This window comes from Ruditapes philippinarum, unplaced genomic scaffold (genome assembly GCF_026571515.1).
Source record: "Ruditapes philippinarum isolate M1 unplaced genomic scaffold, ASM2657151v2 ctg473_1_1_1_1, whole genome shotgun sequence".
In the NCBI taxonomy this organism is placed as follows: Eukaryota; Metazoa; Mollusca; class Bivalvia; order Venerida; family Veneridae; genus Ruditapes; species Ruditapes philippinarum.
This window is the reverse complement of record NW_026864528.1, coordinates 255,053-273,218: the sequence shown is the minus strand read 5'-3', so window position 1 is coordinate 273,218 and position 18,166 is coordinate 255,053. Positions and strand designations below refer to the sequence as shown.

Below are 18,166 nucleotides of genomic sequence, written 5' to 3'. Positions count from 1 at the left end.
ATTACATTTAATAAGTGTCAAAATCAAATATAAATCGTCGTTTAAAATGTCTTTGCGAAATAGTAGTAAGTCAGGTTCCTTTATTTCAAAGAAACGATCAGAAAGTATCGGAAATATCAAGTTTTTTGCCAAGTCGCATGTACCGGAGAGTAAAAATGACTGCGTAACAGAAGTCAACGCTGATTCGGACGAATCATTTCAGTGTTCTGTTGACAACAATGTGGATGAAATTGGTGTCGATGTGCCATCTTGGAGAGAAGGTCGTAAATAGTTGAACTAGGATATTTAGCGGACAAGTTAAAGTGCACTGAGTGCAGTGAAAACCTTATTCTAAGTAACATTTCAAGGGAAGTGAGATATGGATATGGGTCTCTGCTATATATAGACTGTATATGCGGTGTTTCTAATTCTGTCGAGACGAGTAAACGTCACCGTGTAAACAAAAAAGGACCGTATTATTGAAAGTGTTTTCAATTATGTACATAAAATTGTGTAAATCCAAACGAAAATATACAAAAAAAGTATATTACTGAAAGGAATTTCAGCAGAATTTTCAAACATAAGTTGAAGTGTAAATTATAATTAAAAATTTTGACTCACTATTTTCTACCAAAACATTTGTGACATCATGATTTGTTGATATTATGTGGCATTTGACTATTTAAAAAAAAAGTATAAAAGCATGTAATGAATAGAAAAAAATTGCTTTATATCATATTTCATATTGTTTTTTTTCTCATGAATACAAGTTGTGAACATCTCATTGAAAGATGTAATAATAACTGAAACAAACAAAAATCATGTTTGATTATTTATTTTATATGAAGAATAACAATTATTTTTTTTAAAGAAACATGTAAGACAAGGAAATCTAGTCCTCATGGTGTTGAAAAATTATGAAAAATAGATACATTATAAAATGGCTATTTTTTACGTATAAAGGGAGGTAATAAAACTGTTTTGTTTTCTTCCAAAACAAGTATGAAAAGACAGCCACTTCTATTTTTATGCAGTCTTAATAATGTATTATTTATTTTAAAACTTTACATTCTGTACCCTTTATAACTGCTACAAATCATGAAAATGATCATTTAGCCACATTTTACTATTAAGGGGAGGTAATAACTTGCCATTTTACTCAGAAACGAGCATGGTAAGGCATATATTTCTTTGTATTTTCTGTAAGCATATATAATTAGCTAATTGAATTAGAAATATGGACAAATTCTCTGCGTTAGAATTTATTTTACAGACAAAAATGTCAAAATTTTGTCTGTTTATCAACCCTTAGGTTTAAGATTTTAGACATAAATTCCATCATTTTTTACCCAAAATGTACTGATTTTTATATCTGTTGTATTTTAAAATGCTCAATAAATATAATTTGAAGAAGAAATCATGACTTTTATGTATATTTCTTGTCTTTTATTACAATTATTGATTATAATTGTCTGAATATCATTTTTTAAAGACATACAGAGTAATGGCCCTTGAAAAAGCGACATTGTGAAAAAACGAGCATGGTGACCCCTATTTTTTTAAACCTGATTTTTGTTCTATGTAACCCATAGAACATATGTACAAAAAAAAAGAAAAAAATCTCCGCGTAGAATCTTACTCCAGGATATGTCTTAAATTAGCTGAAATTCTGAAATCATGAATTCACGAAATTGAAATCATGACAGTCAACACATTATTGAATGAAGTTGAATTCATGACGTTTAAATCGTTATACTGAACCCGTACAATCGTCAATTCGTAAAGTTGAAATCGTTAATTCATTAAGTTGAAATCTTGAATTCATGAAGTTAAAATCGTGAAATTTATTTGTTGAAATCGTGAATTCGTATATTTTGAATGTTTAAATTGTGAATTCGTGAAGATGAACTCGAGATGAGTATTTAAATCATATGTCAATGCCACTCCACACCTAATACACCAAACATTTTCATCATTTTTAACTCAAGGCTGGAAAAGAACGGTAAGGTATTCCTGAACAATAACTTTTTTCTTTACCAAACCGTTGTTATGTTATGTTACATTGGCTTTTTCCTTTATAAGATAAGTTCGTGCATATATGCATTTTCTATCAAGCTGTCCTTCTTTCCTTAAGTTCTTTAAGCCAGGTACGTGCGCACGGTACCTTTAATATATTTGCCGCACGTGACCACCGTGCAATATCGTACAGTAGGTGCACAGGTTTCACACGTGACAAGGTGTCCGCATGGTAAGAAAACTATACAAACGTCATTAACATGACACTTTGTACATAAAGATTGTTGTTTTAACATATCATTTTCCTCCTTTAGCCTTTTCTGTTCCCTAAGATGTGCATCACCTGTAGGGAAAATAAAATACGATTGATGTCTTTTATATTCCAGAAGAAAAACGGCCATAAATGGCCAATCAAATGATTCATTTGAACGAAAATTATGGTATTTTTTGGTTGTTTATTTATTGTACATTTGTTTGAAAACATGTCACTTTAAACTGAATAAAATAGCATTGCTAGATAATTGTATGCAAATAAATTTCTTAGCAGTTAGATTTGGTTGTTTTTATATCTTGATTTTTTTTTTCCAAAAAAGAAAACAACTTTATTACTTGTTATTGTACTGTTAAAAATGCAAACACAAGAATTAAGAAATTCAAAAATTCTGTTAATTAAGATTTATATCTTAAAAATTTCTTACGGCTTGCGTGACTTTCACGTGTCGTCTGCTTTGAATTTGCCCGTTTACTTTCGTCTGACGACACGTTCTGTTGTTTGCCTTGGCTTTCATTACCATTTACATTCCCAGAACAAGTTTTGTCGTCATCATTATGACGTGTCGCAGTTTCCGGTTGGTTTTCAGACGAACCATTATTAAGCAGTTTCTCGTTACCCTTGGCAACAGCACCACTAACATTTTCTAAAGGGGCGCTTTGAGGAGTTGCGCTTTCGTGTCTATTTTCTAAACCTTGTATTTCCTGTGTTGTTGTGTTAAATGTTTCATTTTTACTTTTGCGTGATTCTGCGTTTGCAGGTACGCGAGCTTCTGCGTTTGCAGGTACGCGAGCTTCTGCGTTTGCAGGTGCGCGTGCTTCTACGTGTGCAGGTGCGCGTGCTTCAGTGTTTGCAGGTGCGCGTAATTCCGCATTCTCATGTGCAGTATTTCCTTGAGATTCAGAGTCTTCAATTTCAAAGATTTTCTCCATTATGTTTGTAGCTGTTAAAATTCCATGTCCTAATAAAGATATAAAGAAATAAAATTAAACATTTTATTTTGTTAAAAAATTTTAATCGTACAATATTTTCACATACATGAGAAATAAGCACAACTTGGGCAATTCCTTAAAGACAAAAAAATTAAATTGATGTAAATCAGCGACTGGAGTGGATAATGTTATAATAAAAATATAAATAATTTGTTTCAATAGAAAACAACATAGCTTCGATCTAGAAATTAGAAATAAGTATAATTTAATAATTTTGATGTTTGTATTTCTATAAAATCATACTAACGAATTGTTCAAAACGTATTCACTATGAATGTTTATAAAAGACTACCAACAGCTACTACTCTGAATGATGTTTTATTTCAGAAGTTCCAAATCAATTAAAAAGAACTCTCACATTGTAGTTCAATCAATTATGGACCCATAATCTTACCTAGCAAGCATTATATTGCGTTTCATTTGGGAAAGAACGTATCTCAGCTTTTTGTTGACTATTAACGAACATTGCTTGAGAAAGTTTACAAAGCAAACGCTTTAATCGCAGTTTGTTTTAAATTCATTAAATTTTAAAAGAAAAAAAAAACCAGAAAAACAAAGCAATCTTGACAATTTTTTATGCAAACCTGTTGAGGACAGGACCATTCTGATAGCTCTTCTAATGACGTCAGGATGATAACCCATCTCCAAGACGCTTTGTGCAGCGTTTGTGTGCATCAGTCTATCTATGTCTGCAGACGCATTTCCGGAACCTCTGCCTGCTGATATGCAAAGTTTCGTTACGTTAAGTTAAAGTATATGTAAGGAAGTTATCAAATCAATATATGAAGGTAGATCTATTTAAAACTAAACGAAAGAATTATTTAAACAAGGCTCAGGTTTAAATCTCAGAAAAAAATGATATTGTTTTATTTTTATTATTTTTTTAATCCAAAACATATTAAGTTGAATGTCTAGTTCTAATAACCACAAAAATTTCAATGTATCGATTAGCATATGAAGTTATGTCCAATTCTTTTTAATTCTTGTATTACTGTGCTTTCAAAACGTTATTATTTAAAGAAAAAAAAGTAACATTTGCCTTCAGTTCCTTGTGTTGAAATTGCTTCATTTTCGGTTTGCTTAAAAATACAGAAATATATTTATGAAAATATCTAAATATGTTTTATCTATTTTAGGTGAATTTTTTTCTAAGAAATTTGCATAGGTTGAACGCTCGTGCCTGATACTTATCTCAAATCGGGTTAACATAATTCCAAAGAGAAATATTACCAGAACGTTATTTGGTGTGTTGACGTCATAAATAACGTCATAGCTATGACGTCGTATGAAATAATAATGTTTTTCAATCTATAATACTACGTATATTTACACTATCAAAAGACTTAAATACAATAATATGTTCGATACCGACGTAGATCTGATCGATTATAAAAAAAAAACTTGCATGTTTTCAATTAAAAATCACATAATTATATTCATACATCTTGAACATATTTTCATGTATTTTTAGATGGTATGAAAAGTATTAAAAATATAAATTAAACATATACGTTTTGTGAATACTGAACAGCCATCTGCACGATATTCACGAACTCTCTTCCTCTAATCTGTCGTACGTATGAACATTCATTTGACCATCTACTATGTTCTATCCATGGATCATCTTCCTCCGACCAATGACGTAATCCTGTAAATATCAATATTATAAAGGAAAATCCAAATGAATCGGTAAACATCGACTAATTCCGGGCAAAAACGTTATGAACCGCTTTTGCCTACTTCCGGTAGTCTTCGACTTCATTTCTGTCAAAATTCAAATTTTGAAGAAGAAAAAAACTTTCCCCGTTATGACGTCATGATTTGAAAAGCGGTCCCATTAATGTCAAAATCTATTGGTTCTACTTTAATTTGTATACATCACTAATTTTTATTCCCTACAAAGCGCCTAGGTTGAAATTATAAAAAGATTGAAGAAATACAAACAAACTTTGAAGGACAACCTTGGTTTCAACTCAATAAAGACAAAGGAAGGGATACAACCAGTATATTCTAAATTAACGAATCAGTACAAGTTATTTCCCTTTTCTGTTCTATACAAAACTGCTTACTGTCGATATGCAGTAACTCAAAATATGACATCACAATCTTGACGTTGTTGTTTCAGCGAAATAAAACCATTTGTCCTTGACCTATTTTTGTCTTATAAGACTTTTAAAGTGATTTTTCCATTAAAGCATATTTATTTTGGTTTTATTTACTTTGTTCTTTATCAACTGTTAGTTGTCTTAAAATAAAACAACATATAACTGGACTATTCGTTGTCATAGAAACAATGTTTTAAAACAGTTAATGGGATATAGATATAGATACAGAAATGGAAGGACAAAGAATGGTTTTAAAATATTTAAAACTCGAATGTGAAACAAGTTTATGTAATTTATATTAATCACTTCTGAGTTCATTTCCTGGAACCAACTAGTACTGGTGTCATTTAAAGAAACATGGTCGTGGCTCGATTAGGGCTCGAACCCATGATTTGCCACTTGGACAAAGACTAAGCAAGAACTGTACACAAGCACAAGCTGTCAATTATCAAAATTGAAAAACACGAGTCGATGTTTTCTAAAAATGAATGTATTTTACATCTGCGATTCAGTTATATATATTATACAAAATCAAAACAAAATGTAAACTCTATTGAATGGGGTATTAATTTGAACTTACCGACTCCACATTGGAAACACCGGACACAATCCCCAAAACCAGCGTAGAAGAAGCCGGCCTGTGCGAGGCGGTCTGGTGGGACGACGATGTCCCCACAATCATTAAAGCTCGACAACCGAGATGTCGTGCTGATATACTTGGGGTATTTTGGGGTCACAGACGAAGATACGCTTCCTATAAAAAATGAAACACAGTTATAGAAATTTATATATAAAAAACAACAACAAAAATACAAAAAAAAAACTAAATTAAGTCTAGGAAATTAGATACATATATATATTATGAACTTTGTTGATGTTTGTTTTTTTTTTCGTTTTGTTTTTCTTTCGTTTTGTTTTGTTTTATTGATGTTTTATAATTCATTGCACTTTCTGATATTGTTGGACAAAAGAACATGTGAATGTGACTAAAGTACCACTACCTGTAGAATTATTTGAAGACTGGTTGTCTGTAGTTGTTTGCGGAACATCAACAGGAAGTAGTGAAACAGACTGGTTCCCTCCTCTTGATGAAAGCACATTGCTTGCAAAAGATGAGTTTTCAGAGTTTTGATTCGTTTGAATTCGTGAACCAGTCTCAACTGCAGACGACACATTCACTTCAGTTAATTCATTACGAAAATTAGTGTTAGACTGGCCTCTATTTATTGTTGACAGGTTTGAGTGAGATTCTGTTGTAGAGCTTTCAATACTTTGTCTGACTGAGACATTAACTTCAGAATTACGAGTGAGAAAGCTGCAGTTTGGATTTAATTCTCTATGTACTTCGATAGGATTTTCGAATTCTGTCCAATTTCTTCTACGTCGCGCGCAACAATAGCAGACGACTTCATCGCCTTCGTTTGCGTAATAAAATCCTGCAGCAGCCAATCTGGTAATATAAGGTTTGTTCCCTTTTGGAAAAGATCGAAGGGTGCAAAACCTTAACATTTCATATTTCATAGTAGTCTGTGGCGGAACTCGTTGTCCGTCTGCTATTTTGTTAATAACTGTCATCATAGGTTCAAAACTAAATGTTGAGTTTGATGAAAGTGTTGTGGTCTGTTGCTCAGATGAAGTCTGCTGCACGCATGCTGTCTGCTGTTCAGATGTCGCAAGTTGCTCAAATAGCGTCTGCTGCACAGATGACTGCTGTACAAATGTCGCGTGCTGCTCAGATGTCGCATGCTGCTCAGATGTCGCGTGCAGCTCAGATGACGTCTGCTGCTCTGGAAGCGTCTCTCCATTTGGTGTCGTCTGCTCGTTCTCAGATTGGGGCTGGTGCTCAGCTGTGGTTTGTTGCGCATCTAAAGTAGAATGATTCCTTGACGTCTGTTGATTTGATGTCGTCTGCGAAGAGGACGCTGACATAAGTGTATTTTGATATCAGTTATATATACCAAACCCTAAATTTCACCGAGAAGTAACGGAAACCTGCTCGTTTCAAGGTTCTCCTTTTATATATTCATGAAAAAATGTTCTTTTGATTGAATCTAAGACTTAACGTCTGTATCGTTTAAATCTTTATATTGGCACGGAATGTAATACGCTGGTATATAATCCGTTTTATTCCGATAATATATATCGCCACCATTAGCAACATAAGCCAATATCTCCACGCCTTTCCACTATTCTTGCCCCTCTGTACGTTTCGTACGGACATGTAGATGAACAAGTGTCCAGTGTACCGGCCTGTATGTACCTTCAATAAGTACATCTAGATCACGTCTACATTTAAAAGTGAACACAATTTGTCATCTGAGCCTGAGAAAACTTATACGACTTTGTGACGAAAGATACTTTCCTAAAAAAAGAAAAAGACAAATTCTATAAGTTTGAATATACACAAGGCCTACTTTGACTCTTATTCTAACTGTCTGCTCAGCCTCAATTTTCTTGAATACTAGTACTGAAATTTCGTTTATTTTTATCTCAAGAAATCTAAATGTGAAATCTAAGTATACCCTAGAGCTTAAGAATCCAAATCTAACATCTATATAAAGACCTTGAATGACTTTGAATATGAATGATATAATCAAGTGACTTCATGAATCGGGTAAATATTTACACCAGCTGCATGGGCAGCGTTTTACTAACGTACTTACGCCTAAGATTTGCGTAAGTTTTAACTTACGTAAGATTTTTTTACGTAAACTTTAAGGTGTTTTACTAAAAATTTGCGTAAGTAAGAATTTCGTAAGTTTTAACTTACGTAAGATTTTTTTACGTAAACTTTAAGGTGTTTTACTAAAAATTTGCGTAAGTAAGAATTTCGCAAGTTTTTACGTAGAGTTACGCTTAAATTTTGTTGACTTAAAACTTACGTTAGTAAGACTGACATCATCTATGAATAATGGCAGAGAAGGAAAACGAGAATTTTAGAGACAGATGTGACTGGTTATATATTTTCATGGTGAAAGCGGCTTTAGAAAAGTAAAGTCTAAGTAAGGAAAAGATAATGTGGCATTACGGACTTGTTGCTTTAAGGACTAAGTCTTGTTGAAAATAAAATTAAGTAAATAAAAAAAACATATACGAATATGGAAGTCATCCTATCAGCTTAAAGACGAAAGTCTTTAAACTATTATCTTCTTCCCCAAAAATACCCATACCGCCCTTAGTCGTGGTTGACATCGACCCAGAGTAATTTGAATCAGTTATTAAATGTTTTATATTATTTTAACATATTAAATATAGATTTATTAAGAATTTTATAAATTACATAAATTATAATGTTACTTGTAAACTGAAACTTATTTAATTTCATTTGTTTAATACTTTATCAACTAAGTGAAGACGGGATAGGATAGTATCTAAAAAGATGATGAACTTTATGTGTGCATTAAATTGTATAATATGCAAATGTACATAAAATTATCTGTTGCAGTTGTTTTTATGACAAATATTCAGATATCATTACTTCACTAAAATACTTAATAGTTACACTGCAATGATGACTACAAACTTTAATAGCTTTTGTTTGCATGTGGCATTTTTGTGTCATCTTTTTTACGCATGTTTTTCGCATGGCGAAAATCGTTAAAAATCAAGAGGTTTTCTTAAATTTATAGGATGAATGAATAAGTACAATAAAGATAATAATAAATAAACAAAAAATATTTTAAAATGTGGGTTACGTGAATAAGCTAAACACTTCATTTAACAAGAGCTGTCGGTAGGACAGCACGCTCGACTATTCTAAGTGCTTGATAGTAAAAGAGCCTTGATAATGTAAATTTTTTTAAGTTCACAAAAGGGCTATTTTTTTTAATAAATTCATGTTATAAGCCTTAGAGAGAGTCTAATTATACAGTATTGGCTTGACTTTTCGGAAGGTAATGTCACAAGGGTGTTTTATTGAGTAAAATAATACTAATTACCTATGAATACATAAATTTGACAGAAAAGGTACAAAGGCTTGTTATTAAGATGTTTTATCAAGTAAATCACTGCTTTATTATTATGAATGCATAAAATTGTCCCAAAAAAGGCACAAACCCTTCAGTAGTTATTGAGATAACAGCTCACAAGCAAAACTTTACCATGAATTTCTAAGTTGAAAAAGGGGAGAAAAATCAGCCTAAATGCATGATAGAATTATGGATCTTTGTCAGTGACCTACAATTATGACCCTAAATGCATATGTGAAGTTTTAAATAAATATCTTTAATAGTTATTGAGATATGTTAAACTTGCATGCTAACATTAACCAAGAGACTAAGTAGAAAAGGGGATATGAATCAGCCTTAATGCAAGATAGAGTTATGGAACTTGGTCAGTGACATACAATTATGACCCTACAAATATGACCCTAAGTGCATGTGTAAAGTTTCAAGTAAATATCTTTGAAGACCTTTAACCTTTAACCAGAATTTCTAAGTTTCAAAGGGGCAAATAATTCTGCAAATATTGCAGGCAGAGTTATTCAATTTTGCAAACTGATGTACATTGTCACTATAAAAAAGTATTTTAAATTTCAATTGAATATCTCAAGCAATAATTGAGATATTTGACTTTACAAAAAAACTTTAACCAAAATTTCTAAGTTCCAAAGGGGCATAATTCTGTCAATATTGTAGGTAGAGTTATCCAACTTGTCAATCTGATGTACCTTGTTACTATAAATAAGTATTGTAAGTTTCAATTGAATATCTCAAGCAATAATTGAGATATTTGACTTTACAAAAAACTTTAACCAAAATTTCTAAGTTAAAAAGGGGCATAATTCTGTCAATATTGTAGGCAGAGTTATCCAACTTGTCAATTTGATGTACATTGTTACTATAAATAAGTATTGTAAGTTTAAATTGAATATCTCAAGCAATAATTGAGATATTTGACTTTACAAAAAACTTTAACCAAAATTTCTAAGTTAAAAAGGGGCATAATTCTGTCAATATTGTAGGCAGAGTTATCCAACTTGTCAATTTGATGTACCTTGTTACTATAAATAAGTATTGTAAGTTTCAATTGAATATCTCAAGTAATAATTAAGATATTTGACTTTACAAAAAACTTAAACCAACGCAGACGCCGACGCGGACGCTGACGCCGACGCCGACGCTGGGGCGACTACAATAGCTCTCATATTCTTCGAATAGTCGAGCTAAAAATGAGAATAAAAAATCCACATTTTCACTTGCGGACATTACAAACGCTTCCCTATTGACTACTTCTTAAAACCTCCCTTGAAGAGTTACGCACCATTTTAACGTCAGTTTAAGAAAAAGCTTACGAACGTTTAGTGGAACACACGATTTACGTAAGTTTAAACGTAAGCGTAAAGTTACGATAATTCTTGCAGAAAAACTTACGCAATATTAGTAAAACGCTGCCCTGGATCTTGATCTAGGTCATGTTCTAGCTTCGCGTTGCATACACCAATAGCCAAACCTACCGTTAAATGCCGGATTTCACTGACGATTTTCAGGTTTGGCACATATCTAATACCATATTTTCCATCATAAGAACTTAACGTGAACGAATGTCGGTCGACACCATCTGTCCATCCAGAAGCATTAAATCAATATTGCAAATAAATCGTATTCCGGTATATAAGATATATAGACAAGGCGCTTGAATGATTAATTGCTAAAATTTCACCTTTTCACCCAAAGAAATGACTTTAAATTGTCACACCGATTGGAAGTAGGTCAGGTGATTGGCAAAAATGGTGGATGCCATTGGGCAGGGCCGTAAGTGAAAATTGTCAAAATGAACTGCATCAGTAATTATCTGTTTTATAGTATTCCATTCTGTTAGTTGAGGTTTTTTTCAACGACTTGGCTTATCAGAATACATACCCTTATAACGTATGGTAAGGTACAGCCAGCACGCTCAATATTGAGGGAGTTAGGAGAGAGTTATTTCAAATGTGGAGAACCTTAAAATAACATATATTGAAACGTATAAAAGAGTATGCCATTGTATTTCTTTACTTTTTCTCGACAAGAGTATGAATTTATTTATTTATTGGTATGTTCATATCCGATCTACTTTTTCCTTGTGTGGACAAATGGCGTGGACGTTCCGGTAAATAAGTAATTGAGATCTAACGTAAAAAGTTCTTATTACCGTACTGTACTGTACTGTATGGAAAATAAAGTAAATCTAGATCTACATAAAAGTTCTTTACCTGAAAAATGTCAGTTAATTCCCGTCATTTTTACGGTAGATTTGGCGGTCAATTTCAAATACACGAGGTTGGTGCGAAGCGCGGCCTGTTGGTTTGCCAAACCAGGGTGAAAATATTTTCATAGTTGAGATCTAAACATAGCTTTGTGAACGCATTCCGTCCTAATAAAAGTGATGACGTTTTATATAAATGTCTGACGTCATCAAAATTAAATATTGGGATTCCCGCGTTTTTTTACGCAGTTTACTTAAAATGAAGCACTGGTTAGTCTGTTGTGTTTGAAAACGGTCCCGCAACACTGAAGGAAGTGGGCATTGCAGGGGAAATGAACCGTGCCGTCTGTATATATATGTCACGTATTTCATAAATAGCATGATTTCCGAAATAGTTTGTGTAGAGAACGGTCTATAAGTAAACAGAGCGACAATGCAAAGCAAAATAGATCTACACTTGTTCTAGCACAGACATTATACTTATTAATTTCAACCGATCGAAAGACCTGTATTGAGCAAACGTCGTAGCTCGATCTCCTAGACGTGACGTTAACGGCACGGTGCTGAGGGTCGTTAGTAGAATCTACTACTTCTCAATTATTCAAAAATCATGTAGAAATTTTCTATTCGAATGATGTTTGTTTAAAACGAAATATTAATTTGTTTTTATGTAGATTTCTATAAATTATAAGCTATTGCTATTTTGTTTTCGGGGGGGGGGTCACATAAGCGGTCTTATGGCGATTTTCCAGCTTTACTGTTACTGGTGAAAGAAGACCCCAGGTGCACCTCCGTGTCTTATTAGAGGAACGAACGGGCACCTGAGTAGATCGGGCACCGACGTTCCGTAAGCTAGAATTACTGGTTTGCAATGTAGTAGGCCTACAACCTCTATCATTTATTGATAAATCATACCCCTGGTGTAAATATTTACCCGATTCATGAAGTCACTTGATTATATCATTCATATTCAAAGTCACTTGAGATATATTTTTACCGGTTGTTTTTATCTAGTAGGTGACAAGGGCCTCAATGTTAGCACATGTGTTTACAGTTATATAAAGAACGGCTTGCAACTTTCATGAGTTAAACGTGACCAACAGGTTTTTATGCTCAACTTGAAGACTTTCTGTCCAAATCCTGTTATGTCCGTGTAAAAGCAGATACATGACTAATCTAATTTGTTTTATATAGTCAATTGTTACCCCTTCTCTTCACCCGCACTGACCAGTGCATGAAAACAACTCAAACGCATAATTATACAAATGTATTATAAAACAATCTTAACATCATTTTTCTTTGCAAAGGCATTTAACAGTGAATTGAACCTGTAGTCGTTTGCATATGGGATTGCAAAAAGGAACGTTGCAAAACTTCGTTAATAAGTAAAAAAGGTATTTACCTTGCTTGAATGTTCCCTAAGTGCAAATGGATATATATATACATGTATACAAAAATGGGATACTGTCCTAGGATGATAATTTGGTCTTAACGGTACATGGGAAAGTCCAAAAACGGGGTTATCTGGATTATTATGCGATATCGTAAAAGTAATAACTCACAAATACTATATAGCATTATTCTTACGGTATCGTTTGTGTATTACCGTTATGGCTCTGCCGGTAGATCGAAGTTATTGTATCTTTTAATGTTATTTACTCATAGGTTCGAACCCCACGTAGTGCCATTTTAAAACCACAGTTTTTTGTTCTTGCTCTGTTTTTTATCATTATTAGTTATTTATTTTTCGTTTTCCATTTGTTTTCTTCTTATAATATATATTATTTTATAGTATATATTTATTATTTTTATTTCTATTCTATTTGATCGCATTGTAATAAAATATTCGATCTCATATTCATGTATGTATATAAAAAAACCGGTCAAACTTGTTTTCTGAACAATTGACTGATCTTAGGTAAAAAAAATGTGTCTGACAAGTAATCGAACTTCTGCCTGTACGGGAAAAACACCTTACTGACACGGTTGCTCAACCTACTGCGCTAACAAGACATATGATAACGTGTAGTTTTATTTTCATTTTTATAGTTTGTAGCATTGATCTGCCTAACCTATTTTTCGCATTGTTATTGGTCTTTGTTATGTAAACAAAGGCTCAAGTTATCATCCGAGGACAGTACCAGCGGTCACGGTAGAGGTCAGGCGTACTGTACTGTGTTATTGTTTGGCCATATTGACCTGATTTATCTGAATATTCAATGACCTGTTGTCGGTGATTATCGGATTCCGAAGCTAATCGTACGGGATTTTAAAGTAGAGCACCGCGGTTTTAATTACCAGCATAACACTTGACCATACATTCGAAATATTTGTAATGGATTAAAATCTATGAAATGAAAAATTATGTATTTATCAAAATCACAAAAATTAAAAATAAACGACTTATTTAATAAAGAAACTCCGCTGAAGTCTAAAAGCTTAAAAACATAAAATTTGAATTTCTTACATTGGTCAGCTGGGACGCAAAAAAACAACAACAGGAAGATGTGCTAAATATAGTTAATAAATATATTCAGAAATTGAAAATCATATTTTTTTTTCAATTCATAGCCGTTGGGTCATTTTCATAATTAGAAAAATCAAATCAATATGGAAAACGGAGTGAGCAAATGATGCACACAATTTACTTGTCTAGATCTTCATTAATATAATTTATAAACTGCATTACAGTTTGTATTAAGTAACATAAAAGTTGTTTAACTTTTTTTATTGATGGTCAGTAATATTTTATCATGTGTTTTTAAATAACATATATGATATAAAGAATGATAATAATCATATGAAATGTGTATAGCTAAGCGAGACAATTCTTCAGTAAATTGCTAAAATTTGGTTTGTGAAGTTGTCCCCCTAAGAAGTAGTTGTGTATAGATGAGACGAATAAATAAATAAATAACTTAGTAAGATTTATTTATTTCCATACATTTATGGTCGATTATCAAAATATTTGTAATACATATATCTCAGTTATTTAATACACATGATTATTATAAACTTATAAATGAAATATTGAGAAATATTGATGAAATAACATGCGTATTATCATTTTCCATATTTTCACTGGAAAAAAATATTTTTCACTGCAGAGAAACATATTTTCCGTATTTTCACTGGCGTCTTGCCGGACTAATTTCTTTTCAATTCTGCCAGTACACAAAATTTAAGGATAAATCTTTCAAATTGTAATGTCAAAAAAGAGAAAGATGTAAATAATAAACAGAAAACTCAAGCTACATGTATGAATCACTTACACGAGAGAAGCAAAAAAAATCTGTTCCGGAATGACGTAATATGTTAAATATGTTTAATCAACAAGGTAAAAAATAAATGAATTCAGATGTAATATTATATTTATTGAACAAATTTGATACAATCATAACATGCGTGTTTTTACTGAATTACTAAATTACGCACATTAGTGTAACGCAAATAACACAATATGTTTTGTACTAAAATGATGTTTCACTGCAGTGAAAACATAAAGTTTTACTTCGAAAATACGAAAATGGAAATATGCATTTTATTTCATCAATATTCCACAATATTCCATTTATACATTATATCAAATTGAGGATATTTAAGTTTTTTCACTTAGGTTAATAAAAGATTTATAAAAAGAATAAAAGAAAATGAATTTTGTAGTTATAGACAAAGCTTAAATTTTCTGTTTATTATATACATTTTTTTAAATTAAAATTCACATTACAATTAGCAAAAACTACCCTTTAAATTAAGTGAATTTAGAAGAAAGTAGTCCGACACGGAAAATTATGTTTCATTTTATTGAAAAATACGTTTTTACAGTGAAAATACAGCAAAAATGAAAATACGAATTTCATTTCATCAATATTTCATAAGTTGATATATCCCATGAGTATAATACTAACATGTCTAAATACTTTGACTAAGACAAAATAAAAGTAGTTCTTACTTAATGAATTTATCAATATATAATATTATATATATAATATCCTTTGTTGATAAAGTGATAATATCGTTGTTAACTTGTTAATTTGAACAGATAAAATAGAATGAAAGTACAACACGCCTTTCTTGTTACCCGTCAACACGTGAATGACAAAGTATTTAATACGTAAATTATATATACCGGTACCCAGTATGTAATTGCATAATGGTGCGGAAATTGGTTTCCCATAATAGCTAAATATAGATTTTAAGATTGTAGTATATTAAGGAAGATAACTGGTTAGGGTTGTCCAAAAAATTCGTGAAGTGAGAGTTATTGATAAAAAACATGAATTATATATCACTTGAAGAGGAAATCTATCTCAAATAAAAAGTAAAGGCCTCAACAGACGGTAGGATTTTAAAGTACAACACCAATTAAAACTAAGATGTACAAGCAAATCTTAATGTGTGAAGGCTACCATTTCTTTAATTCGTAAACCATGTTCTATTTTGAAAATTGTGTACAGATTTCGTACTACGGAAGCCCATAAGTGCCATTTTGTCTTAGGACTTTTGTCTTATGACTAATGACTTGTGTATTATGACTTTTGTCTTATGTATTATGACTTGACAAAACAGCGGCAAAAGGGCAAGTTTCATCACATGCACCCTTCATGGACGTTGGAGGTAAATCTGATAATGAAGCAGAAGACGATTTGGTAAGTGTTAAATTTAAAAAGTATGCCAGTACTGTATTTCTCCTAACTTGAATAATTATCTCCCATACAAGGTTAGTGACTCTATTAATAGAGTTATCTCCCTTTTCAACTTCTTTTTTAATTTTCAAATATAAAGGTTATTCCTGTATACGGTGCAATTTTGATTTAAGCAGTCATAGTCTTACTTATCAACCCGCTCGCTTATATCAACAGACCGACGGTTTGTTGGCGAGGCTATGTTTTGTGTATAAAATTTTCAGGCCATTTAATCAAACTCCGTCTTTGTTTAATCTTTTTTCTCCTAGCAACATTTATATGACTTCAAAAAAAAAAAAAAAAAAACTACACACTGATAACTATGATGTTTGAATAATTATTGCAATTGACATTTTATACAGCAGTGTTTTTATAAATTTAATATTTTGTCTGACATCTTATAAGTATGAATAAGAGCTTATATGTATACGTACTCTGTTTTCCAGATATCACAAGTGAATATGTTGGCGTTCCATAGCTTTTGGTTTTGTCTTTGGATACAACAGGTTAACTCTGTATTAGGAGTGACACCTTCAAACATAACAGACACATCGACAGCAGGAAGTACACGGCTTGAATTAGTGAAACACTATTTTTACTGTGGGTTCCGGAAATTATTCTTTTGTTGTTTGTTATAAATAACATTAAAATATCGTTGCGACAGCTTAATAGAGTACATAAATGTAACAACTTACGACGTCGAACTGGATACACACCAGATCACATTGTTCTTGATTATATTTCCAAGGAAATTGAGACAAGTGGTCAGTGCATTGGTTATCGTTCGATGTGGAAACGCTTGACAAATGAACATAAATTAAGAGTTCCTAGAAATTAGTTCTTTCATTTATGAAAACTATTGACCCTGACGGAATTAATTTTCGGAAAGCCCACAGAATTAAAAAGACGCAAGTACAGAATAAAGGGGCCAAATTATGTATGGCACGTAGACGGTTACGATAAACTGAAACCATATGGCTTTTGTATACACGGTGCTATTGATGGTTACAGTAGAAGGATACTTTGGCTAGAAGTGTCACAAAGTAACAACAACCCTTCAGTCATCGCTATGTAATTATCTTGAAGCGCTGAAGCCGCTTCGGGTTGTTCCCTGAATTCTTACGTTGTGAAATAAGGGAAACAGAAAATTCAACTCTGTCTTTGCCTCCAAAACGTGTCCTTTGCGCGTACAATGATACAGATAGTATATCGGGACTTAAAAGTTTTATATACGGAAAAAGAGTTTCAAAAATCAACGAATAGAGGCCTAGGTGGGGAACTATGAGACGCCAAGCGAATTCAATGGGGATTTCCTTTTTCAAAGATTTTAAAGACAATCAAGAGTGTGATGAATTGAATCCTTTACATGTTGAATGCTTGAAAATTCTCTTTTATGAGCTTGATTCAGGCCGAGCTTGACAGAAAATAGCGGTTTAATTGGAACTTACATTCCATAACGTAAACAGAGAAATTCTGAGGTACCAAATGGAAAACCCGATTTAATGTAACTTTCGTTCCGGAATTGTTTAGCGGACCACAATTATGGAAAGATTGTAATCAAAATTGATGTTGATGCTTGTTTTGCGAAAATGTACGGCTTACGTAAGGACAACAATGCATTAAAGAATTTTCAACTGATTGTGGTAAAAATTATAAAAGCCTGACATCGCGCATTTCCCATCGGAGGTACATAGATGCTCCTAGGAACTATACAGGGAACCTACTGGAACTTATTGATGAAGCCATGGAATAATTTTTCTCATATGTGCCCTTAATAAATTCTCGTTCAAAGTATCAGAATATTTAATTATAAGGTCATTTAGATCGTTTGCGGAACAAGTTTCTTGCAAAGGTTTTTTCTTAAAAATCAAAACCCTTGAACCAACCAGTACTGGTGACATATGAAGAAACATGGAGATGGCTCGAAGTAGG

The 18,166-nt window shown here is 32.3% G+C and overlaps 1 protein-coding gene across 1 annotated transcript; it reads right to left on the bottom strand.

The window, feature by feature from the left end:
* Positions 1 to 573: 573 nt before the first annotated feature.
* Positions 574 to 11,781, bottom strand: LOC132725946 (baculoviral IAP repeat-containing protein 3-like). The gene is made up of 8 exons (XM_060711167.1): positions 11,557 to 11,781; positions 6,365 to 7,725; positions 5,944 to 6,117; positions 4,770 to 4,906; positions 4,298 to 4,337; positions 3,843 to 3,977; positions 2,694 to 3,227; positions 574 to 2,338 (listed from the first exon to the last, which is right to left on the bottom strand). Exons 2-8 carry the CDS (start codon positions 7,290 to 7,292, stop codon positions 2,118 to 2,120), a joined length of 2,169 nt encoding a protein of 722 aa, XP_060567150.1. The 5' UTR covers positions 7,293 to 7,725; positions 11,557 to 11,781; the 3' UTR covers positions 574 to 2,117.
* Between the last annotated feature and the right edge of the window lie 6,385 nt (positions 11,782 to 18,166).